This window comes from Orbicella faveolata, unplaced genomic scaffold (assembly GCF_042242905.1).
Source record: "Orbicella faveolata isolate gen_17 unplaced genomic scaffold, um_ofav_v1 contig_26, whole genome shotgun sequence".
Classification (NCBI taxonomy): domain Eukaryota; kingdom Metazoa; phylum Cnidaria; class Anthozoa; order Scleractinia; family Merulinidae; genus Orbicella; species Orbicella faveolata.
The window spans coordinates 14,188,030-14,212,654 of record NW_028301554.1 but is presented as its reverse complement, the minus strand read 5'-3'; the positions used below and the strand labels follow the sequence as shown (position 1 = coordinate 14,212,654).

The following is a 24,625-nucleotide window of genomic DNA, read 5'->3' as shown; positions in this document are numbered from 1 at the left end:
AAATCAGGGGCGGTGCTAGGGGGGGAGGGTGCAGGGGGTGCGCACCCCCCCTCCCCTGAGATGAAGCCTTCTTCGTATTCGCTTTTAAAATTTGTTTACCTCACTAGTTACGCCATTCCTTAATGGTGTACCCCCTGCTAAGAAAAATCCTGGATCCGCCCCTGTAAAAATTTGGCGTCATTCACAAGTCTTTCAGTCGCGCATGATCCATGCAAAGCAATCGTAACCAACAATTAACTACGGTGATAGATGGTCTCGTTTCTATTGTTTAAATACGTAACCATGGCAATGCAATGATTCAGCTATTGTAAATAAATTTTGGATCATGTATTATGTAGGATCTTATTGTAATTTATTATCTTAGATAGTGCAGGTCCACATCAGGACTTAACGTCTTGCCAATTGATCTGTAACCTGCTTTATCAAATAAATCACGTATGTATGTATGTATTTAAAGGTGACGATAGTGTGTGAAGTGGAAGCCATACCCGTGGCGAAGGTCACGTGGACCAAGAATGGAGGGCCTATTTATGCTAAACACAGCGTAAACGGCACGAATTTGGTTCTTAGTGAACAAAGTGGTATTTCTGACTCGGGGCGTTATGCCTGTACTGCAAGGAACCTCCTTGGAAGAGACTCTGCTTTTTCTGATATCACTTTTATAGGTAAGCCAATTACTTTCGTTTAAAGGAACTACGCCGCCTTTTGCGCATGTTTAAATGTTTAGCCTAAATTTTTCAAGTTCGTCGTTTGTAATCCATGTTAATCTTCTCCATCCTTGTTCCATACTTGTTCCTTTATGGTTTATGATTATCTCTTTGGTGTTTTCCTATCTTACACTAACGGCATAACGGTAAGGTCACGCAAACGCAGAAAAAAATCCCCATGTTGATATCAGTTTTATGCCACTAGTGTGATTAACACAGCATAACAGAAACATGACGACATAAACATTAAAGGCTAAGGGAAAAAACTAATCTTTCTTTATGTCGTTTTGCCCGTCGTAGTGCGACATTACCCGACATAGCTACTTTACTTAATTGAGACACGAACTGTAAAATACATTACATTATTGAGTGGTTCATTTAGAAAGAAAATGATTACGTCATTGACGCTAACATGCCGGTCAATTCGAAACCTAAACATGCCCCAGTTACCCCCCGGGGCAAACTTTACGTTTTGAATTTTTAGTTGGACAAATTTGATTACCCAACTAGTGACTGATCGGCAATATTGTCCCGGTTATTCCCACTGGTTTTTAAGATCTTCCAAGGTTTGAAAATCCAAAGACTCTTTAAGAATGCTGACGGCTACCTGTAACAGCTGCATGAAAAGAAAAGGGTCTTATCGTTGTACGGGAATTTAAGAAGTTCGAAAAATGGCTCAGTAAATTGCCTAAATCACGAAGGAGCTTTCGGGACGAAGTTTTGGCCTTAATATCAAAGTGTTGTCATGGGCAACCTTCATCGTTTCCGGTGGTGACAGCCGCGCGTCGCCTACAATTTCGCGCGATTTGCTGCTATGACGTCAAAGGCCAAGAAGCCAGTTGTTCATGACAGCAATACGATTTTAACGTTCAACCTCCGTCACCAAACTTCCGTCGCGCCTTACTCAACTGATAATCGTAGTAATGGTCTTGCCTATAGCTCCCCTCCATGCGAATTATGCCACACTGTATATTGATGTTTGATGCTCTTTTTTTTTCATCAGAACCAATTCTACCAACAATCATAACAGGCGAATCGTCAGTATCAGTGCTATCTGCAACGAATTACAGAGCAACAATTGGCACCAACATAACAACAGTGATCGGAAACAACATTACGTTCGTGTGTGTGGCAGAAGGTCTTCCCAGACCCGAAGTGTCTTGGTGGAAAGACGACCTTGATCTGAACGTTAACGAGACTTCTCATGTTGTGTATGCAAGCGGTACGAATGCCACCGGGGTCTATTCGTGCGTGGCAAGCAATCTTGGAGGCTCCTTTACGACCAGTTCCACTATGACTGTTCTTGGTTAGTGAGCACATTTTTCTCGGGGAGGAGGGGGTGGGGGGGGGGGGGGGGCGAGGAATGATTGTCGTTAACGTTCCGGAATCCGGCGGTTTCTCACAGTCCTCGTTTCTTTTTAGATCGCATCGCACCAGAAAAAGCAACACGACCACGTATCATTACAACCCGCGAAAATCAAGAGTCAGTCGGCGAGCGAAGAACAGTCGAACACACTGTTGGGGGAAATGTGACCATTCTAGAAGGAAGGAACCTCCTGTTAAGGTGCCCAGTGGAAGGGGTACCAACACCGTCCACAAGGTGGCTCTTTGATGGGATTTCTGTGCAAGTGACTGATACTCTTCAAATTAATGACGACACAGGCGACTTGAAGATCATCGAGATGACCCAGGATGACGTAGGGGAGTATTCTTGTGTTGCTACAAACATTGCTGGTCAGACTGTGGAGGTGTCGTATACAACTGTTATTGGTGAGTTTAACGCGATGCAGGTATTCTTGTATCACTTAAGTGGCGCTCCAAATCCTACGCGTCCATCCATGTATTTGTTGCCATAGTCATGTCTAAGAATTGGATAGTAAATTAAAAGTGAAGGTGAAGAATGATCATCGCAGTAAATTTTCCAATTTAAGCAATTGGAAAGAAGAAGCCTGAAAAAAATCAGGGCTTCAACGGGATTCGAACCCATGAACTCCGCGATACCGGTGCGATCCCGTTGAAGCCCGGTGCGATCCCGTTGAGGCCCTGATTTTTTTTCAGGCTTCTTCTTTCCAATTGCTTAAGGTTACTTCAAACCTTCGCGGGGTTACATTGGTCGATATTTTTTTGGTCAAGAAAATTAAAGTCCGCGAAGCTCAAGTTTGCATACTGTGAACGCTAGGGGTTCTGTTATTTCCTTGGCTCGCGACTTTTCAAGTTGACACATTCCTCCGTGAAGACGTGATATATTTATAAATCTTTAGAAGACGAAAACTCGCACTCGTTTTTTGAGAGAATCCCTTCTCTTTAAATGAATTAATAGGGTATGCAGATTTGACGGTTTTCCATGAAATTTGGTCAGAGCATTCACTGATAGATATGGAACAAAAGCGTGTCGGCGAATTCCCTTATTTTAAATACTTTCCTCGTGGCGGCCTTTAACGCAACAGGTTACGCGAATTTTTCGATAGTCGAACTTGACAGATCTATAAAAAGATAACCAATAGAAATAAAAGAAAATGCTGACACGTTTTTGGAGATTGAGGCTTTGTGATAAACACTGCACAGTTATTTTGCATGAACGATCGCAATTGATACCCGATTAATTCGCTGGAACGTCAGTCGGTCATTTTGAAGTTGACGGCCTCTGCCGCCTTTGGAAAGCAAAATCCAAAACAAAACATAATTTTATCGAATTCTACATTTTATAAACTTTCTGTTGATATATAGTTTGTGGGGGTTTCCGTGAAAACAGCGCGCGTACGATTTTTTTTCTGGAGTACACCCGCGAAGGTTTGAAGTAACCTTAAATTGGAAAATTTACTGCGATGATCATTCTTCACTTTCATCTACAACCGCAGTTCACATATGAATTATTTCATATATACTTCACATCATTTCACTCCTCACGGGAAGATATGAACTCAATTAATTGACCTCGCTCCCAATGTGTGGCTTCATAGCTCAGTTGGTAGAGCATCACACCGGTATCGCGGAGTAAAGTTAAGTTGACCCGTTTGATTACTCGTGTTTCTTGTCTACTTACAATATACTGATAGTGTAAAAAGTTCACTCAGGATCTTGCACTTCAAAGTTACAGCACGTAATAGCGAATTCTACAAGGTAATCTATCCAACGAAATGTGAATGAGTAACCAGGATGAAGCATACCTGAAAAACGAAAATGCATTCCCTGGGTAAAAGAGATGTGTTGTTTGACGTCTGACGTGTGACATGTGACAAGCAGCCTGTGACATATGATATGTGGCAAATAGCGTGACACATCTGGCTCGTAACATGTTAGCATGTGATGTATGACGTGTGACACGTGTCGACTGATGTTATTTACAAATATGTAACTTGTTCTCCTCTTATTCCGCTTCAACAGTGCCGACATTTCCAAATATTGATTCGTCAAACATTTCAGTACAAGTGTTTGACCCAACTCGCCAACCTGTCAGCGTAAAGATAGGTAGTCACGTGACCACGTTAACGGGAACACCTGTCACTATCACCTGTGATGTCACGGGATTTCCTGAGCCCAGGGTGAGCTGGATGAAGGGTTTCACCTCTATCACGGGATCAGATACGGAGCGCTTGATTGTGAGTGAAAGCAGATTAAGTCTGCTGTCATCTGGCGTCTCTGACTCGGATCAGTACATGTGCACGGCGTCTAGCCCGGGTGGACAAGCAGCTGTTGTCTCGAACATTACGTTCGTCGGTAAGCAGCGATAAATAATAACTTACAGAAGCTCTATGACGCGGTATCTCACTTGCTTCCTCCCACTGCTCAACACTAACTTCAAAGCTAAACAACCATAAAAATAATGTGATGTGATCAAAGTGATGTGATTTGGCTTGAGGTCAGGGAGAGGTCTACTAATGTAATAAAATGCATTGTAATGAAATGTAGGCCGGTGAGACCCTCCGCCAATATCCACACTTTTGTACATTTAAATAATTCCACCGGCTCTTAAAATAGATTTTCATGCTATCCCAGAAATGAACGGGATTGTCAGGATGTGTATATAGGTCTGCTTATCTTGTTCTTCTATCTTACCATGTGCACAATTATGATTTTTCTGGTTTTACTTTCAGATTACTGGGTCTCGTTTGCCATAAATACTTAGCTGAAATGGGCTGAAACTGGGCAATCGAGAGTTGAGAAATCGTCGAAAATTTAACTAATAACTCTCGGTAATCAAATTTTGCCCTTTAATTTCATTTTCACCCTGCAAAAAGACTGAAAATTACTTTTCTTTTGATGCATTTCTATACTGTTTCTCTCTGCGAATTATCCATAATTTCACTTCTTAGTGCCATCGTAAAATACATTCTTTTGTTCGCAATAATTGTTTATAGAGCATTTGCTATTACCTTGAACAGAATCTGTGAAGCCACGAATTTTGTTCTCAACAAAGGCTCAGGAGATTCTTCAACGCCTCTCAATTAACATAACAATTGGGGAAAAGTTGACGATTCTTGATAAGAGCAACGTGACAATAGAATGTACAGCCGAAGGGGTTCCTCCTCCGTCACTGTCCTGGAGCAAAGATGGCGTTAAACTGAACAGTTTGCAAACCAACCTACTGCACCTAAGGAACATCGCACGGGAGGATACAGGACGCTACACCTGTACAGCTGAGAACTTTTTAGGTTTTGTTAGTCAGTCAACACTGCTTTCCGTTAGAGGTAGGTACATGTTTTGGAGGCATGTAGAAAATTTTGTTCTGGAACAATGAGAGTTTTTTTCTCTTCAATCTCAGAAAATGGTAGTAGAATTGTTTTGGCTCCGACAAGTTTCAACGCCAATCAGTGAAAGACTGGTTTGGAAGGCCGTTTTGGTATTTCCAAGTTGTTGTTTTTTTGCTATCTTTCAACAAAAAACATGGTGCAACGTCCTTGAGCAAAACAGAGCAAAACGTTCCCCAAAAAGGATGTATTCTTTGTTAAGTCGCTGGGACAAACAGTCGCATTACCTGAAGCAAAATGACCGCATGTAGGGAAAGACGATAAGTAAGAACTAGGCAAAACTCCATCAACCTGGATTTTACGTTTGCTTCTGCTTCGGCTGTAAGTTCCGTCATTAATTGCCATAAAGATCTATTAATTAAACATCTATTATTTGCGTTTAAGCTGGAAGAAAGCCATTCATCAATTCGAAAAGCCAAGGCGTTGTTGTCGATGACAAGGTTAAGGGCATCAAGCTGGATGCTGGTAGCAACCTTACTTTGGTAGCAGGATCGAGTGTGACTATCACATGTGAAGTGGACGCCGTACCTGAGCCTACCATAACTTGGCTGCAGAATAAAAAGCAAGTGGTTAACAACGTCAACAAGACCTCCTTAACTGTAGACAACCCAAGCCGAGTCAATTTACAAACTGTCTCATGTACTGCTGCCAACATTTTAGGGTCTGATTCTAAATCAAGCTACTTTACAATACTTGGTAAGAAATGTTTTTCACCGCAAATTAAATCTCTGCCACAACCCAAGTTCTATCACTGTAAACAGTTTTACTTATGTGCATTTCAAGTCTGGTTTCAAACAAAATGTATAGAGGAGATATTCATTTCCTTTCGCTAGTCGTCATAAATGCAATTAACTCAATCTACTTTCCACAAAACTTCAAAGGTAGTTTTATGGCAAAATATACCTTGTTTCTGCAAACATACTTTTGCAAAACGGAAATTAAAGTTGAACACAATTATATACCTAACTAAGAGTAATCACCGCATGCTGGCTCGCTTTACTTGACAGAGCCTTCCAAGCCACGAATTAACATTCACGAGGTACCAAAATCCATTGAGGCTCAAAACCGAAGTCCCTTAACACTGAACATTGGCGATGAACTAACAGCCCTTACCAAGACAAACGTTACCATTGAGTGCCCAACCAGCGGTGTACCAAGACCTACAATCACGTGGACAAAAGATGGACGAATACTCCGTGATGATGGCAGGTACACGATTCAAATTGATGGATCATTGGTGATAGATGAGGCCAAGGTAGAAGACAGCGCTCGATTCACGTGTAATGCCGACAGTATTAATGGCCAAGACAGTGCATCAAGCGCGGTGCAGATTGTTGGTGAGTTAAATCTTCCATTGAAAATCAATAAAAGCTCAATACTGTAACCTTTAGGTTCGGCTGGATTTAAAAATCTGGCAGAACGTTTGTTGGGAATTATACGACGCACATTTAAGTTCTTTTCTATTTACACAGAACCCGTAAAACCTGTTATTGAGGTTCCCAAATATGGCCAAGATATTCCTCTTACTGATGTGGATGCCGTGACTATGAACGTTGGTGATAATGTGACAGCAGCTTCAAACACTACCATCACCATTAGATGTCCAGTGAGTGGAGTACCAACACCAGCTGTTACCTGGCAGAAAGATGGTGTACAAATTATTGGAGGAGACAAGTTTTCCATGACGGATGACAACAGTCTGGTTATTAATGACGCGGAAATAAAACACAGTGCCAAGTACAGTTGTATTACTCAAAACGAGTTTGGGAAAGATGAAGCCTCTTCCACGGTCAGAATAATAGGTGAGTGTTGCTTCTTGTGTATAAACATGTGCATACGTAACAAGTCTGAATGTTTCAAAGTAGAAAAGTTCCTTTTGAAAATAGTATTTAACTCACCCCATTTCTCCCCGTAACCGATAATAACTGGGAAATGATTATAGTTTATGTCACGCCCATGTCATAAAACGCTTCTTGACATCAGTCAACCATTTGCTTTCCAGAGCTTTCCAAGCCTATGATCGACATTCCAGAACAGCCACGTACTATAGAGGCTCAAGACAGAAGTCCCGCCACGCTTAACATTGGCGAAACCGTGACAGCGCTCACTCGCACAATCATTACCATTCAGTGCAACACCAGCGGTGTACCAACACCAACTGTGACGTGGACAAAAAACGACCTACGGATTCCCAGTGGTGATCGACACACCGTTGAGGACGATGGTTCATTGCTGATTGCTGACTCAAGAGAAGGCGACAGCGCTAAGTACACATGCACTGTCACTAGCGTTGCTGGTAAAGATAGTGCATCCAGCACTGTACAAATTGTAGGTACGCAATCCACGCACAGAATGAAACTGAAATTGTTTAGATTATCGTTCAGCTTGATGTAGTTTACCCTTCTGTTGTGACAACTCCATCAAAAAACTAGAAACTGGTATCTCCTTTAATTTCTAGTTGTCTTAGACTTCAGTATCGTACTTAGGTAGTTGAATAGACACGGAGTATTTGTGACTTCATGTTCATTCCCATAGAGCCCTTAAAGCCAGAGATCGAGATTCCTGAGACTGGACGAGAGATTCCCGTGGGTGATGGCAGCCCAGTAACTATGACAATTGGTGATAACGTGACGGCAGCTTCAAACACCACCATCACTATCAGGTGTCCAGTTAGTGGAGTACCAACACCAGTTGTTACTTGGGAGAAAGATGGAGTGCAAGTTTTTTTGAGAGAGAAGATTGATATAGCCGATGACAACACCCTGGTGATCAAAGAAGCAGAGGTACAAGACAGTGCAAAGTACACATGCATCGTTGAAAATTCGTTTGGGAAGGATGACACTTCCTCCATTGTAAAGATAATAGGTAAGTAGACCTAGAACTAGTAGATTGATTTAGGCAAGAGGTAGGATTGTGTGGGAATAATACTAAATTACTTGTCTTTACTATTTTGAGTTTCCTTGAAAATAACGGTAGACGTAAAGTCACTTAAATCTCGATAATGATCATTTCATTAAAGACGACCCTTTCATCTCCAGAACCCTCCAAGCCTGTCATAAAAATACCTGGTAAGCCAACGACAATAGAAGCTAAAGACCGAAATCCCATCACTTTGGCCATTGGTGATAACGTGACAGCACTTACCAATACAAGAGTTACCATTGAGTGTCCTACCAGCGGCGTACCAACACCATCGGTTACGTGGAAGAAAGATGACCAGAGCATCCCCACAGGTGGCCGATACACTACTAAGAGTGATGGTTCACTGTTGATCGCTGGTTCAAGAGAAGATGACAGTGCTAAGTACACATGTACTGTCATTAGCGTTGCGGGTGAAGACAGTGCATCCAGCACAGTGAAAATTAAAAGTAAGCCATCGTTTTGCAAACACCGAAACGTTAATCTTTAAGATCTTGTAACGTGAAGTAATTTAAACACTTTTGTTGTTAGAATGAAGACATGATTTCCACGATAAGTAGGAGATATCTAGTTTAAGACGTTTCTTAATATGTAACGAGACAGACAGATTATGCTGGCAATAGTTAGATCCACACTCTTTTTATTCACTGTTGATTTACCATTCTCAAATTCATTAACAATTCATCAAGTTTAAAGAAAGGAAATCATGACCGTGACGATGTAAGGATATCTGATCTTAATTAACATAGATTTTTACGATTTTATTTTTCCGTTTTCCCCTCAGTTGTAGTTTCGATGAAGATGTATCAAACACTCAAGACAGTGTTTGACCACATTTCCAAACACCTCGATGTTCTTCAAAAATACTCCCCTGCGCGTCGTATTTTCAATTCTCTTCTCGGTGTTTGGAAATGTGGTCAAACACGGTCTTTCGTGCTTGATTTTTTACATCAATGACCCGGAATACTAGAGACTTTATTTCTACCCAAATAGAACCTGTTAAACCGGTGATCGAGGTTCCTGAACCTGGGCGTGATATTCCTTTTGGTGATGACAGTGTAGTGACAATGAACATTGGTGATAATGTGACAGCAGCTTCAAACACCACCATCACCATCACGTGTCCAGTGAGTGGAGTACCGACACCAGTTGTCACTTGGAACAAAGACGGTGTGCCAGTTGTTGATGGAGGAAGGATAAATTTCGCGGAAAACAACACTCTAGTTATGGAACAAGTGGAACTGGGCGACAGTGCAAAGTACACTTGCAGTGTTCAAAACTCATTTGGAAAGGATGAAGCTTCTTCCATTGTTAGGATAATAGGTTTGTGTATAGAAAATTTGTGTAAAAGCCTTTGTAGTTTGCGGATCTTGCAGACAGACTGAGAACAGACGCGGAATTGTAAGTGCTAAAATCGTATTACTTTTCTAAATTGAATTTTTTTCAGTCCATTTTGAAAGTGTTTTGAAAACTCTTCTTGGAAGATTCACATAATTTAACAATGGAAAGAAAATCTGAGTCAAGTGACCATAGGCAACGACGTTTTGATTAACGAGGACCCTTTCATTTCATAGACCCCTCCAAGCCTGTTATTAACATTCCTGGAACACCAAAGACAATAGAAGCTGAAGACCAAAGTCCCATCGCCTTGTTCATTGCCGATAACGTAACAGCACTTACCAATACAAGCATTACCATTCAGTGTCCCTCCAGCGGTGTACCAACACCAACTGTCACGTGGACAAAAGATAACCAAGAAGTCACCGACGATGACAGGTACACAGTTCAAGATGATGGTTCATTGTTGATCAGTGAAACTGATGAAGAAGACAGCGCTCGATACACGTGCACTGTAGACAGTGTTACTGGTGAAGACAGCGCATCAACCACGGTACAGATTATTGGTAAGTAGTAAAACAATCACTTAAATAAAATGAACTTAAAATTTGTTTGTAATGTGTTTTTTTCTCTATTATATGGCTAACTCCGTAAGCGGGCAAGATGAGCCAAATCCTGCGCTGTGATTGGCTACTCGAGAGGGCAAGATGGCGCTTTCTTGTCCGCTCACGGGATTATTTATTATTACTTATTATATTTATTATATGGCCAGCTCCGTGAGCGGGCAAGATGAATCAAATCCTGCGCTGTGATTGGCTACCCGAGCGGGCAAGATGAAGCTATCTTGCTCGCTCGGGACTACCCGCCTGTCTTGCAAGAAAAATTTCCCCGAAAGCCATATAATAAATCCTTTATTGACCAAGCTTGTTCGGTCAAGATGGCTGGATATTGGCCTCGTTCTTTTTCCGCGAGTTTATGGGCGTCGACTCCGTCTCGGTCCATAAACACGCAAAAAAAGAACTTGGCCAATATCCAGCCATCTTGACCTCACTCTTGGTCAATAACCCATATTTAAGTGCTTTAATGCTTTATTAACCAAGCTTATTCGGTCAAGATGGCTGGATATTGGTCTCATTCCTCTTTTGGCAGTTAATGGACCGGCCAATATCCAGCCATCTTGACCTCACGCTTGTTCGATAAACCATATATATTTATTGTTCACTTCAATTGTACTTGCTTGCTGTGTTTTCAATCTGTGTCATAACCTTACTGACAATTTCTTCAAACTTAAAGAACCCACCAAGCCAATGATCAACGTTCCTGAATACGGAAAAGAGATTCTCATTGGTGATGGCAGTCCAGTGACTATGAACATTGGTGATAACGTCACAGCAGCTTCAAACACTACCATCACCATCAGGTGTCCAGTTAGTGGAGTGCCAACCCCATCCGTTATTTGGCAGAAAGATGGCGTGGAAATTGGTGAAGGAGACAAGCTGACCATCCTGGCTGACAACACCTTAGTTATTAAAGAAGCTGATTTAGAAGACGATGCCAAGTACACATGTACCATTCAAAACGCGTTTGGAAAGGACGAGGTTTCTTCTATCGTCAGGATAATTGGTAAATGGTCTTTCGTGGTCAGTTTTAGTATACCGACCGATTCACGGTGTATACACCAATTCACGCAAATTTAGAAGGTTCAATATAGCGGGACATTTTCCCAAATTGTCCAAATTGTCCTATAAACGCCACGACGTGTTTTGTCTTAGCAGGATATCATGGTTATGGTGTCCGAACAGACTCCTAGCTTAGGCAGTTTAAAGCTTATTACCATCAAAGCAAGGCCATTGGGGTCTTGTTCAGTTTGAGACCACCTACACATCGAATTGATCATTTGATTGACGGCAATAGTTTTATGTTTTAGAACCCTCTGGGCCTGTCATCAAGGTTCCCGATAAACCAACAATAATCAAAGCTCAAGATCGTAGTCCAATCACGTTGAGCATTGGTGACGATGTTACAGCACTTACCAACACAAGCATTACCATCCAGTGTCCTACCAGCGGTGTACCAACTCCAACTGTCACCTGGACAAAAGATGGTGAACAAATCCCCAATGATGGCAGGTATACAGTTCAGGATGATGGTTCATTGCTGATCAGTGAAGCTGTTGATGAAGACAGTGCTCGATACACGTGCATCGCAGATAGTATTATTGGTAAAGACAGCGCATCAAGCAAGGTGCAGATTGTTGGTAAGTGAATCGAATAGCGTTAAAAATATTTTGTGACTCTATCTGTGTAGTTGCATTAGCTACAGATGCTTTACTTATCATAGCTTCAAACACTACCATTACCATAAGTTGTCTAGTGAATGGAGTTCCAACACCAGCTGTTACTTGGCTGAAAGATGAAGTGCAAATAATCGAGGGAGATAGGTTTTCTATCACAGTAGACAACAGTCTGGTTATCAAAGGAGCGGAAGTAAAAGAGAACGCAAAGTATACATGCAGTGTTAAAAGCGCGTTTGGAAAGGATGACTCTTCCTTCATTGTGAGGATTATGTGTTAGTGCTAATTCTTCCTCAGTTTAGTGTCTCATGCTGGTCAAAGGATTGTGAGACATGACTCCCTTTATGGATCGAACTGAAATGAACTTATTGGCCGGGTGATGCGTTTGAGCTGCTTGAAGCCAAAACGGAGTTGAGAATAATCTTACAAGGGTAAAATATGATCAGTGAAATGAGTCGCAAGAACGTTTGGAACTGTGCGTATAATGTTAACGTCGAAAATGTTACTGAACATGGACAAAAAACTTTTCATTTTATAGAACCATCCAAGCCTGCGATCAATATTTTTGGGACCCCAAGGACGATCGAAGCGAAAGACCGAAGTCCCATTACCTTGAGCATTGGCTATAACGTGACAGCACTTACCGAAACAAGCATTACCATTCAGTGTCCCACCAGCGGTGTACCAAGACCAACTGTCACGTGGACGAAAGATGGCCAGAGCATCGCTAGTGGTGGCATGTACGCAGTTCAGGATGATGGCTCATTGCTGATCAATGAAGCTTTTGAAGAAGACAGTGCTCGATACACGTGCACTGCAGACAGTGTCGCTGGCAAACACAGCGCATCTAGCTCGGTGCAGATATTTAGTAAGTAGGGTGAAAACCTCTGAAAACACTATATTGTGCTCTCCATGAGTTAAGGGTGCTTTCTATCTGTTATTTGGTGTAGGAAGACCAGTATGGAGAAGTCTTTGAAAGATCAGCATAAATAAGTTTACTATAGTTAATGCAAACTCTTATATAGAATGACAAAAAGCGTCCTTAAAATTTTTTTATATACACAGGGCCAACCAAACCAAATATAAAAGTCCCTGAAACCGGGCGAGAGATTCCCATTGGTGATAGCAGTCTAGTAACGATGAACGTTGGCGATAACGCGACAGCAGCTTCGAACACTACTATCATCATCAGGTGTCCAGTTAGTGGAATACCAACACCAGTTGTTATATGGGAGAAAGATGGAGTCCTACTTATAGACGAAGAAAAGCTTTCTGTCAGAGGAGATTCTTTACTAATAAGAGGAGCGGAGGTAGAAGACAGCGCAAAGTACACTTGCAGAGTTGGAAATGTGGCCGGACTGGATAAGCTGTCTTCTATCATCAAAATAATAGGTTAGTACTACATTCAGACACTGTCTCAGCGATAGAAATTAGCTGTTTGACATTGCTTATTTCTATTCAAAGGTCCCTCTAAACCAAAGTTTGACATCTCTGCCATTCCAAAGGCGATACGAGCTCAAGACCGAAGTCCCGTTACCCTGACTATTGGTGATAACATAACAGCACTTACCAATACAAGCATTACCATTCAGTGTCCCACCAGCGGTGTACCAACACCAACCGTTACGTGGACAAAAGGTGGCCTAGAAATCTTTGAAGGGGACAGGTACACTTTCCATGATGATGGCTCATTGTTGATCAGAGGAACTGATAAAAAAGACAGTGCTCAATATACGTGTACAGCAGCCAACGTTGCTGGTAAAGACAGCGCATCAAGCACGGTGCAGGTTGTTGGTAAGTTTGTTTAACTGTTGTTGGTAAGTGAGTTTAATTGGAAAAATTTAAAATTCCGGTATAAAAAAGAGATGACTAATGCTTTTAGTTTATTATACCCATGTACAAGTAAAGCTCATGGCTGTGTTAGCTGAATGCTAAATATTTTTTTGTTTAAAAATTTTACTCATAGTCTGTGTTATACACACAGAGCCAACTAAACCAATGATCGAGGTCCCTGATACCAAACGAAATATTCCCGTCGGTGATGGCAGTCCAGTGATTATGAACATTGGTGATAACGTGACCGCAGCTTCAAACACTACTATCACCATCAGATGTCCAGTAAGTGGGGTACCGAAGCCCTCTGTCTCTTGGAAGATGGATGGCGTCCAAATGACTGAAGGAGATAGGTTTTCTATTACTGATGACAGCACTCTGGTTATTAAAAGACCGGAAGTAGAGGACAGCGCCAAGTACACTTGCAGTGTTCAAAACAAGTTTGGGAAAGATGATATTTCTTCTCACGTCACGATATTAGGTTAGTGCTAACTCAAGCATAGTTCATTCTTGTCTAAATCTTCAACGTACGCAATTTGTCTTCCTTTGTAACTTCTTGATTGTTTTGTTGGAGTGCTCTAAAACCTATCATGAGATAAGGTTTTATGATGAACTTGTGTCACGTAAATAACGAAAACGTGGATGTTTGATTAACAAGGACCTGTTCCTCGTAGAACCCTCCCGGCCTGTAGTAAATATTTATGGTACACCAAAGACAATTGACGCTCAAGACCGCAGTCCCATCACCATGACGATTGCTGATAACGTGACAGCACTTACCAATACAAGCATTACCATTCAGTGTCCCTCCAGCGGTGTACCAACACCAAGTGTCACCTGGACAAAAGATGGTGAAGAAATCACCAATGATGGCAGGTACACTGTTCAGGATGATGGTTCTTTACTGATCAACGAAGCTTTTGCAGAAGACAGCGCTCGATACACGTGCAATGCTGAGAGTGTTGCTGGTAAAGACAGTGCGTCGAGTACAGTGAAGATAGTTGGTAAGTTCTAAAACCTTGCAACCAGGTGCCACTTTGTTCCGAGGGAAAAGGTTATTCTGGTCATGTTGGCTAAAAAATAACTTGTTTACCTGACCTGTTTACCTGTTTATTTGTCGCATCGATTCATATTCGAAAAGAGGCTCGCTTCTCAATAATGCACTGCAGGTTTGCGTTGTAACATCCACCCTAGACGTCTTTCTCACTAAGCTATGCAATGTAAAATTGCTCCTTTACAGCACCGAAATGTTGTTAAATTTATCAAAGTCGTCATTTGTGATTACTTGTTGCAGACCCTGTCAAACCAGTCATCGAGGTTCCTAAACCTGGACGAAAGATTCCCGTTGGTGATGGAAGACCGGTGACGATGAACGTTGGTGATAACGTGACAGCAGCTTCAAACACTACCATCACCATCAGGTGTCCAGTTAGTGGGGTGCCAACACCAGATGTAACGTGGAAAAAGGATGGAGCACGTGTTACCCAAGGAGAGATTCTTTTTATCACAACTGACAATTCTTTGGTCATTAAAAATGGAGATGTAGACGACAGTGCAGAATACACTTGTAGCATTCAAAGCAACTTCGGAAAAGAGGACATTACATCCGTTGTGGAGATAATCGGTAAATGCTGATTAAGACATTTCTGGCATTTGTTATTAGCCTTCCCTGTTGTTATTTATAGTCCTCTTACTCCTCTTGGCCACAAGTTATACAAATGCTCATTTAATGTCTGATTATGTGTTTGTCCAGTTGTTGATGAATATGTGATGCTATTTATCCGTACCATACATTTGAAACAGTATGCATTCATTCGATCGTCCATTCTCTTTACAGCGCATAAGAAGCCTGTCGTTAAAATAGCTGAACAGCCAAAGATGATAGAAGCTCAAAATCGAAGTCCAATCATCTTGACCATTGGCAATAACGTGACAGCACTTACCAATACAAGCATTACCATTCAGTGTCCCACCAGCGGTGTACCAACACCAACTGTCACGTGGACAAAAGATAACCAAGAAATCCCCAATGATGGCAGGTACACAGTTCAGGATGATGATTCACTGCTGGTAGATGAAGCTGGTGAACAAGAGAGTGCTCGATACACTTGCACCGCTGGCAATGTTGCTGGCAATGGCAGTGCTTCAAGCACAGTTAACATTGTTGGTAAGGTTTTCCATGGTTTTCATTTTGATAGCTAAGCCAAGGTGCTTTTGAATAACTTTGTAAATATGGCTGTGCATTAACTCCAACTAAATACACTTGTTTGCCATAGAGCCAATGAAACCAATGATAAAGCTGCCCGAACCTGGACGAGAGATTCCCGTTGGTGATGGCAGCCCAGTGACTATGAACATTGGTGATAACGTGACGGCAGCTTCAAACACTACCATCTCCATCAGATGTCCAGTGAGTGGAGTACCAGCACCAGTTGTCACCTGGCAGAAAGATGGAGTCCCAGTAACTGCTGGAGGGAAAATTTCCCTCATAAAAGAGAAACCGCAATTGATCATCCGAGTAGCTAAAGGAGTGGACAGTGGAAAATATTCTTGCACGGTTGAAAACAATTTCGGGAAAGACAGCTTATCCTCCATAGTCAGAGTAATGGGTAAATGTTTAATCCAGGTTTTTTGAGGTTATTGTGGCAGATTAACCGCCATTCGTTTAGTATAAGAACGAAGAGTTACAGGTCCGATAATTAATGTGTAAATTCCAAAATGTCTAACGTATCTTTAACGAATTCTCTGCCTCCTCACAACTCATCGCTAAAGGGTTTCAAAACTGGGGTGATAAGCCCCATTCCTATCCTGCTCTATGACGAGTAGTGCATTGTCCGTACAATGGGTCTCACAAAAGTTGTGTTTTTTTATGGCCTTCCCAGGACCTTCTAAGCCTAAAATAAAGATTCCTGAGAAACCAAGGACGATAGAAGCTCAAGATCAAAGTCCCATCACTTTGACCATTGCCGATAACCTAACAGCACCTGTCAATACAAGCATTACCATTCAGTGTCTCACCAGCGGTGTACCAACACCAACTGTCACCTGGACAAAAGATGGTGAACAAATCCTCAGTGATGGCAGGTACACAGTTCAAGATGATGGTTCATTGCTGATCAGTGACGCTAGTGAAGAAGACAGCGCTCAATACACGTGCACTGCAGATAGTGTTGCTGGTAAAGACAGGGTATCAAGCGCGGTGAAGATTGTTGGTAAGGGTACTTTGATGATTTTGTATTACCTGTTCAGGTACAATCTCTCCTTGTGTAAAGTTAATATCTTGTAGAATATTGAAGTTCATTATGTCTTCCTGTATGGTACCTTTACTTTGACGCCTACTCGTGTTGTTACAATACCTCTTGTTATGTTTAGTGCATCGTGTTATAATCTGCATGGCAAGCCGTCAAATTTGTCCCGGAAACAATCGGCACAGAATGACGTAGCGTGGGATCCCCCAGAATGAGATGCTAATCTATCGCAGGTTACCAGCAGCATTTTTGTACGTTATGCATTCGTCCGCACAAACTTATATAGCTGTGTAGAGAGAACCCTGTGCGAAAGTAAAATAGCAGGTATAGTGTTTATTGTATATATGCTCAAGAAGACAACGCGAAAGGAATGTCCAAGGCACGAAACCTGTAGATCCTCTCTAACCGATAGGGTTTCTAGTATCACATATTTTGCTGTCGCTTGAAAGACTGACGCAAATTTGTAGTAATCGGGCTATTATTAAATCACACAGAGCCCGTTAAACCCGCGATCGATGTCCGCAAGATTGGAGTTAAGATTCCTGTTGGCGATGGCAGTCCAGTGACTATGAACGTTGGTGATAACGTGACAGCAGCTTCAAACACCACCATCACCATCAGGTGTCCAGTTAGTGGCGTACCAACACCATCTGTTACCTGGCATAAGGACGGAGCTCAAATGTTTGAACAGGATAGAGTAACATTCATTGCCGATAATAATTCTTTGGTTATTGAAGTAGCAATGGTGGTGGATAGTGCAAAGTATACCTGTCGTGTTCAAAGTGTGTTTGGAATGGATGAGGTGTCTTCTCAAGTTACTCTCATTGGTAATTTAATTGTACACTTGATATCAAATTTTGCCCAAAATAGAATTTGCCGGTTCTCCGGGTCGTGAAATCATTTTTAAAGAAAAAACTTAGCAAGCTAACTAAATCTAAAAGACTTTTCAGACAGGACTGGCGTAAGAAAAAAAAACTGTTTTTTCCGTTCAGATGAACTCACTCAAGTTATATCAGAAATTCTGCCATAGTTTTTAGTTGCAAAAGGAGATCATGATGAGATTAACTCGCGACTGACAAGTTTGCCGGATATTGATAACTTTCCCTAGAACTCCTTTCCAATAAATAACCCAACTGGAAGTGATTTTACACTTACACAAAGTAACTCCCTTTCCCACAAGTAATTCAGTTAGTAGTAACTTGCAATCCATTGTTATCATAATTAGACATACTTAGATTTACAACTAACAGTTTGATATCCATACAATTTTTGTCAGACCCAGTGCGACCACACATTGCGTCTTCACTTGGAGATGTAACGTCATTTAGTCAAGATTTAGTGAACATTACCATTGGACAAAACCTTCTCACCATAATCGATACTAAGTTGTCAATTCATTGTGAGGCAAGTGGTGTTCCTGTTCCGAAGATTGCTTGGACCAGAGGAAACGAGACTCTTCCTTCAGATGGTCGGATGAGTGTTAAAAACGGAACTCTCGTCCTAGTTGAAATGGAAACTTCTGACAGTGGAAACTATATATGCACCGCAGAAAATACCGCAGGAAGAGCTTCAGTGTCTTCAAACGTAACCGTTGCAGGTAAGCAAGTACAATTTCACATCCTGCTGGTGGAAAAATCTTATGCAATCATGGTCTAAGTCGTTTTTTTTTTCTGTTTTCGTTCAGTTCCTACACCGCCAGAAATCATTCGGAAAGGAATTGAAGATGTACAAGTTCTTGAGCCGAAATCAATAGAGGCTGTTATTGGAAGCAGAGTTCTCACAATCAGTGGGAACAATGTGTCAATATCTTGTGGTGTCAGAGGTTTTCCAACTCCATCCGTTGAATGGACTAAAGATAGTGTTCTGTTGGAAGCGGAAGGATCCATTTTAAGCCTATCATCTGTAGACTCTAATGACACTGGTTGGTATACGTGTACGGCAACAAGTCCTGTGGGTTCGTTCGATTCGCAGGGTACAAACCTGTTAGTATTAGGTAGGTGTTACTTTACACAGAGGCATTTAACAAAATGTAAACATTTGGGAGCGTTGTTCTTTTTCTTCTAATTTAGTTCATCTTTCATCGATTTTTATGGTAACTGAGCTTATGAGGGTCTGTTAACTTACATTCTTCTATTGAAGGACTTGTGAGATCATTCATTTCTACAAAAAAATTATTTGGGGTTATCCGAAATCAAAGGAGACATCTACAGTTGCATGAGACTAACGAATAAACCGTTTACCATCTTGTGATCTTTTTCTCGCCTAATTCTGATTGAAAATATGCGTCATGGAGCAGTGAACAGAAACGTTGCGCGATGACTCGAACTAATATTGCGTCATCACGAACAAAGTGGCTTAGTCCGTAACCACCTCTTATGTCTGGCCGTCTCTCTCCGTTTTCCTATTTCAGCCATTCAGCTTCCCAAAATAATAACTAATAAAGATGACGTTGAAGTGCTCAAGATCGAGAACATATCAGTGCCCGTCGGAGGTCTAGTAACAACTCTAGCTGGTAACAGAGTCAGTATGGTTTGCGAAGTCAGCGGAATTCCAGCCCCTCAGGTCACGTGGGAAAGAGATGGAGTGGAAGTGCAAAGGGGCGGCAAGTTCTACACTATAGACAGCACCAGTCATGGCAATAACGGAAACTACAGCTGTATTGCTAGAAACAGTGCTGGAGAAGTCAAAGCGACATCACAACTTAAAATCCTGGGTAATTATGCATTAAGTTATTTTGCTGTTAAAATACAAACTCTCATTGTTAGCTTGCGCGAGTCCGCTGGCGGTGTCTGTATCATCCCCAGTCTGTACGTTTTTCTTGTAAGAAACGACTTGGGACTAGTCACCAGCAGTGGTATTTAATTCACTGATTAAGAGTTCGACCACAGAGGAAACCCTAGTGACAAAGGTGATACAAATGTCATTGACTACTTCCGATTCAAAGCGTTTGCGGAGTAGCTAATTTCGCGGGATCGTCAACTTTGGCATGTGTCATTAGCCCACATAGTATTCATCCGTACTTAACATCTGCATTCCACATCTCCACATATGAACAATAGCGTTATCACAGAAAGTTTCATTTTGGGGGGGTAGGCTCGTAGTGGGTAAATTAATGTGCCCCTTTCGACTCTACAGCTCTCTGAGTTCACTATCCGAGAACCGTTTTGCTAACCACTCCTAAGCTATTTAGAAGCTGAAATTGTTATTAGGGTTAACAACATTTAATTGATGTCGTTTTGATTTCATTGACTAGCTGGTTCAGCTCCTAATATCAACGGGTCACGTGACAGCAGGGTTCATCTGAGAATCGACTTCTTCGCAATAACAGTTGGAACCAATCTGACCACACTGGCCAGCTCAGGACTGGAAATCAGTTGTCCTGTCACTGGATTTCCCAAACCTTCTATTCAGTGGTACCGAGAGGGTGTCCCTGTGGAGCCTGGTATGATGCTTAATGTGGAAGAGGACACAGGGACACTATTTACACTAAGTATATCTCATCGGAAAGGAGGAGAGTTCACGTGCAAAGCCAGTAATCCATTGGGATCGGACAGCGCTTCATCTTTTGTTACTGTACTTGGTGAGAATGGTTTTTCAGAAGTTTATAACGATAGCTGTAGACGGGGTGTTCCGTTATTAGTATTGCGTGTACAAACGCCTCACTTAAGAAAAATCTTCATATGGCAACCTCTGTTGTTTATGAGTGATGGACTCAGTGCATGCTGTTTATGGTAGTTCTGTGACATCACTTGAGGGGAAATGTATGTAAACGTGGTTTAGAATTCTCCATAAAGGTCATCTCTGTTGCTTGATGTAGTTGAGACAGGAAGAATGAACAAGATGACTAGAGAATCGATTAAAGTCTTACAAAACCCACGTCAAGCTACCTTCACAGCTTTATGGAAACAGAATATTTTCCATGTTCTTGTTGTTTGGATGAGTGAAGTTTTCTATATACATTGAACATTATGCTTAGTCTAAAATTCTCTGCTTATCTGCTTTCTAACCCTGTAGTTCCGGGAGCACCGCAGATAAACGTATCCCGTGTGGCTGTACGGTCCCTGGATAACCGAGAACCCGTCTCTATAAGAATTGGACAGGCATTGTCTGTCCTGAGTGGAACTCAAGTATCCATTGAATGCCACGTGAGTGGGGTACCTCAGCCAGATGTCACTTGGAGTCGGCAAGATAACAACATGGCGACAGATGGTCGCGTGCTCGTCAAGGACTCGGTTTTGATAATCACAAACGCGACTAAGGCGGATACCGGTGTGTATCTGTGCAAAGCTGTGAACCTTGCCGGAGAAGTTGGGGCCAGTTCCATGGTAAATGTAACAAGTAAGTCAGTGTATTGCATAAATTATGAATCATATCGCTAAAAGCTTCACCATGAACAGACACCACAACTTAACTTTGCATTCGTGTTATTGTCAACCGCTTGGGCATCGAGTTTGACTCACACTTTTGCTTATAGATTAAGAATATATTCCCCTTAAAAATCAGTCGCATTCTTGTTTGTTAGAAAACATCAACTCCCCGCTTCACTGTTGTTTGGTCTTCCTGCTTAATTTTTTTTCACTACAGGAATTTGGAGCACGATATCGTGCTGAAAATAACCCCCTCCTGTGAGCTGGTAGTTAGAAATATTGAGGAAAATAACGTTTAGCTTGAGTGAATTTATTTGTTCTTTGTGGTCAGAATTAAGTTGTTCATGTATTCTTGAAATCGTTTCAGAAACCTCCTCGCCCGTAATCTCTACCGCTGACCAGTCTTTGCAGATCCTTCAAAGTGGTTCATTCATTGTGGATGTTGGCTTCAGTGTCACGATAGTCGCTCGTAACGCGTTATCCATAAGATGTAACGCAAGTGGTGTACCAACGCCTCAAATCTCTTGGAGTAAAGATGACAGATCACTGGATACCAGAGGCTCATTGTACACTATAAGTTCACTTGCTCTATCCGACTCTGGTCGGTACCAGTGCACCGCATCCAACATAGACGGAGCAGATAACCAAGATATACGGATCAATGTCTTGGGTAAATAAACATATAAACAAATAAATGAATAATTTCTTTTCAGCGCTAAGATAATCTAAATAGCAAAAGTAGTCATATTTTGATAAAGAATTTGCACAGTTTCCATAGGAGCCTTCATCCTTTCCGATCAAGACAAAAACGGATATGATACATCTGGTAGCACCTGATTATTAAGTGGCAAACTGTAACAACAAAGATGCGGAGAAGATGCGTGTTAACCTAACTTTGAAGAAATCACCAACGCGTGCTCACTGGTTTTTGGCAAATGCGCATATTATACTCCTTCAAACAACATTTTTGTTCCTTCTTTAGATGGCAGTGCACCTAGAATAACAGGTCCAAAGATAAATATCGTTGCAATCAGTGGAGAAAAGGAAGTCAAGATAGTAGTTGGTGGAAACATAACCACTATCATTGGAACCAGTGTTGAAATCCACTGTCCAGTGACAGCCCTACCCAATGCAACAGTCACGTGGTTGTTCAACGGCTCGACAGTCAAAAAGGGAAATCGTCGGTTACTAAAGTTGAAGAGTCCAGCACTCACCCTAAGTGATGTCACACCAGAGGATATTGGTTCTTATACCTGCCGTGCCAATAATTCTTATGGAAAGGACACAAGGACTACGTTCGTGTCTCTTATAGGTTAGTATTGAACTCTGCGTGAGCTAATTAAACAGTAGCCTCCACTTAGCGCAAAAATACGCTCGGATATTTGTCCGCGGACATTATCTGTTCCGGGAAGCGAACAGAGCGTAGCTTGAGAACTATGAGCTTTGAAGAACAGCTAATGCCCAAGGACAAATATCCAGCATATTTTCGCTCCAAATGGAGGCTATTGTGTTTAGAGTATACTTCAAATTGGGAAATATCACTAGGATATTCCCCAGTATTAGTATAGTTTTTAGCAGTGTTCCCTAATTAGTATGGTGTTTTTATTCCCAGGCTATAAAGTTTTTTTTTTTCTTGACACTTTTAATAAAGTTCTCACTCACACACTCACACTCAGTCTTAGCCGGGGAATATGCAGTCACGTTAGCCTAATCGCGAGCGAGCGAAAATATTTGATGGATGATAATGAATAATATATGCTGGGCAAAATGAATTGTTGGCATTGGTCTTCTTCCAACAGAACTAAATTCGTCACAGTAACATTGCACTTATTCTTGAAAAGGTTTAGTAGATCACTAAAGCACTGTCATGGAACCTCATGACCGCAATTCATTTATTCCCGAAAGAGATCGATAAACATGAAAACGTGTGTTACAGTGTCCTCGATATTTACTCCAAAAATGTATATATGGTATACTTGCTGAAAGTTTCCCACTCCTTTGACTTTACAGCATTGCACGATGCTTAGAGGCTACAGTTTATGCGAGCTCTTTAGATCACAAGCATAAAGAAATAGAATTCATGAACCCTTGTGTTACTATGCATGTGGTTAACATCGACAATTTCACTGAGAGCGTTTAAATGCCGTTAAGGATTTGCCGGGTTTCTACTGACGCAAAGTATGAAGGATAACGTAAGTGAGTAGCATTGCATGAAGTCAGCCGGAGTGTCCTGTCAGTTTGATATGTTAACAAATGAATAGACCTATAAAAACCAAAGCAAACAGTTGTGATGGAAATTTAGCCATTACAATGAGCATCGCTCTCCATTTATTTATTGTCTTTCAGTTCCAGTTGAGCCGAAGATCTTGTCTTCAAATGAAAACTTCAAGGACTTTAAATCAGTGAGACACGAGCTCGTCATTGGTGATAATCTGGAGACTCTGGAGGGATCTGCAGTGTATGTACGCTGTCCAGCTACAGGCAATCCTGCTCCCAAGATAACATGGGAGAAATCTGGCAGTTTAGTTCTCACCAGCAGCAGCTTGCGGATTGTGAATAATACCCTTGTGCTGTTGAACGGTACATGGTCTGATAGCGGTACCTACTCGTGCACGGCTAGTAACGGAGCAGGATCCGACGAGAAATCAACTTACCTTAATTTCATGGGTATGCAAATATAACAAGATATTGGGTGTTGATCCAAACTATTAATCATGCAGGAAGGCTCTCAGCAGTTAAAAAAATGTCAACCTGATTTACCCTAACTAAAAGAGGTGTTTTCTTACAGGAACACAGTTGCAAGTTGATCGTTGCAAAATTTCAGTTGGGTCCGTAGCGTGTTAAAGTTTTATCGGATTGTAATTCATTTGTCAGTCATCGATATTGTAAGGTCTTCTTACTTGTCGAGTACTGGTCTACAAAATGCAAACATTCTGTAGTTTCCAGTTTCCTATGCCAACTTATGTTTTTGAGTTTCTCGAAATTATGCAAAGTTGACGACGTTTTAATATCAACTTGGATTTTATCGTCCGTAATGCATCGTGTCAGGGGAAGTAAGGCCTGAAGCTCTTCCTCTGGAGTGTGCGATCAATTCTTTTACCATGTAACCGCCAACCTTTCTTATAGAAAGTTCAAATTGAAGCTAAGATATTTGGAAGAAAGTTGCAGAGCA

At 41.5% G+C, this 24,625-nt stretch overlaps 1 protein-coding gene across 1 annotated transcript in view; it reads left to right on the top strand.

Moving 5' to 3' along the window:
- Nucleotides 1-24,625, top strand: part of LOC110058803 (hemicentin-1-like) — a 58,756-nt gene that overhangs the window by 16,048 nt on the left and 18,083 nt on the right. Inside the window, exons 15-47 of the mRNA XM_020765461.2 lie at nucleotides 458-665; nucleotides 1,711-2,013; nucleotides 2,130-2,477; nucleotides 4,092-4,424; nucleotides 5,090-5,395; nucleotides 5,840-6,151; nucleotides 6,463-6,792; nucleotides 6,928-7,257; nucleotides 7,458-7,787; nucleotides 7,991-8,320; nucleotides 8,494-8,823; nucleotides 9,368-9,697; nucleotides 9,949-10,278; nucleotides 11,006-11,335; nucleotides 11,640-11,969; nucleotides 12,544-12,873; nucleotides 13,071-13,397; nucleotides 13,470-13,799; nucleotides 13,990-14,319; nucleotides 14,513-14,842; nucleotides 15,133-15,462; nucleotides 15,676-16,005; nucleotides 16,115-16,447; nucleotides 16,721-17,050; nucleotides 17,581-17,913; nucleotides 18,363-18,683; nucleotides 18,771-19,079; nucleotides 19,497-19,799; nucleotides 20,340-20,666; nucleotides 21,101-21,424; nucleotides 21,821-22,123; nucleotides 22,436-22,765; nucleotides 23,800-24,120. Of these exons, the coding sequence (XP_020621120.2) occupies nucleotides 458-665; nucleotides 1,711-2,013; nucleotides 2,130-2,477; nucleotides 4,092-4,424; nucleotides 5,090-5,395; nucleotides 5,840-6,151; nucleotides 6,463-6,792; nucleotides 6,928-7,257; nucleotides 7,458-7,787; nucleotides 7,991-8,320; nucleotides 8,494-8,823; nucleotides 9,368-9,697; nucleotides 9,949-10,278; nucleotides 11,006-11,335; nucleotides 11,640-11,969; nucleotides 12,544-12,873; nucleotides 13,071-13,397; nucleotides 13,470-13,799; nucleotides 13,990-14,319; nucleotides 14,513-14,842; nucleotides 15,133-15,462; nucleotides 15,676-16,005; nucleotides 16,115-16,447; nucleotides 16,721-17,050; nucleotides 17,581-17,913; nucleotides 18,363-18,683; nucleotides 18,771-19,079; nucleotides 19,497-19,799; nucleotides 20,340-20,666; nucleotides 21,101-21,424; nucleotides 21,821-22,123; nucleotides 22,436-22,765; nucleotides 23,800-24,120 (10,621 nt within the window). The remainder of the gene's footprint in view (nucleotides 1-457; nucleotides 666-1,710; nucleotides 2,014-2,129; nucleotides 2,478-4,091; nucleotides 4,425-5,089; nucleotides 5,396-5,839; nucleotides 6,152-6,462; nucleotides 6,793-6,927; nucleotides 7,258-7,457; nucleotides 7,788-7,990; nucleotides 8,321-8,493; nucleotides 8,824-9,367; nucleotides 9,698-9,948; nucleotides 10,279-11,005; nucleotides 11,336-11,639; nucleotides 11,970-12,543; nucleotides 12,874-13,070; nucleotides 13,398-13,469; nucleotides 13,800-13,989; nucleotides 14,320-14,512; nucleotides 14,843-15,132; nucleotides 15,463-15,675; nucleotides 16,006-16,114; nucleotides 16,448-16,720; nucleotides 17,051-17,580; nucleotides 17,914-18,362; nucleotides 18,684-18,770; nucleotides 19,080-19,496; nucleotides 19,800-20,339; nucleotides 20,667-21,100; nucleotides 21,425-21,820; nucleotides 22,124-22,435; nucleotides 22,766-23,799; nucleotides 24,121-24,625) is intronic.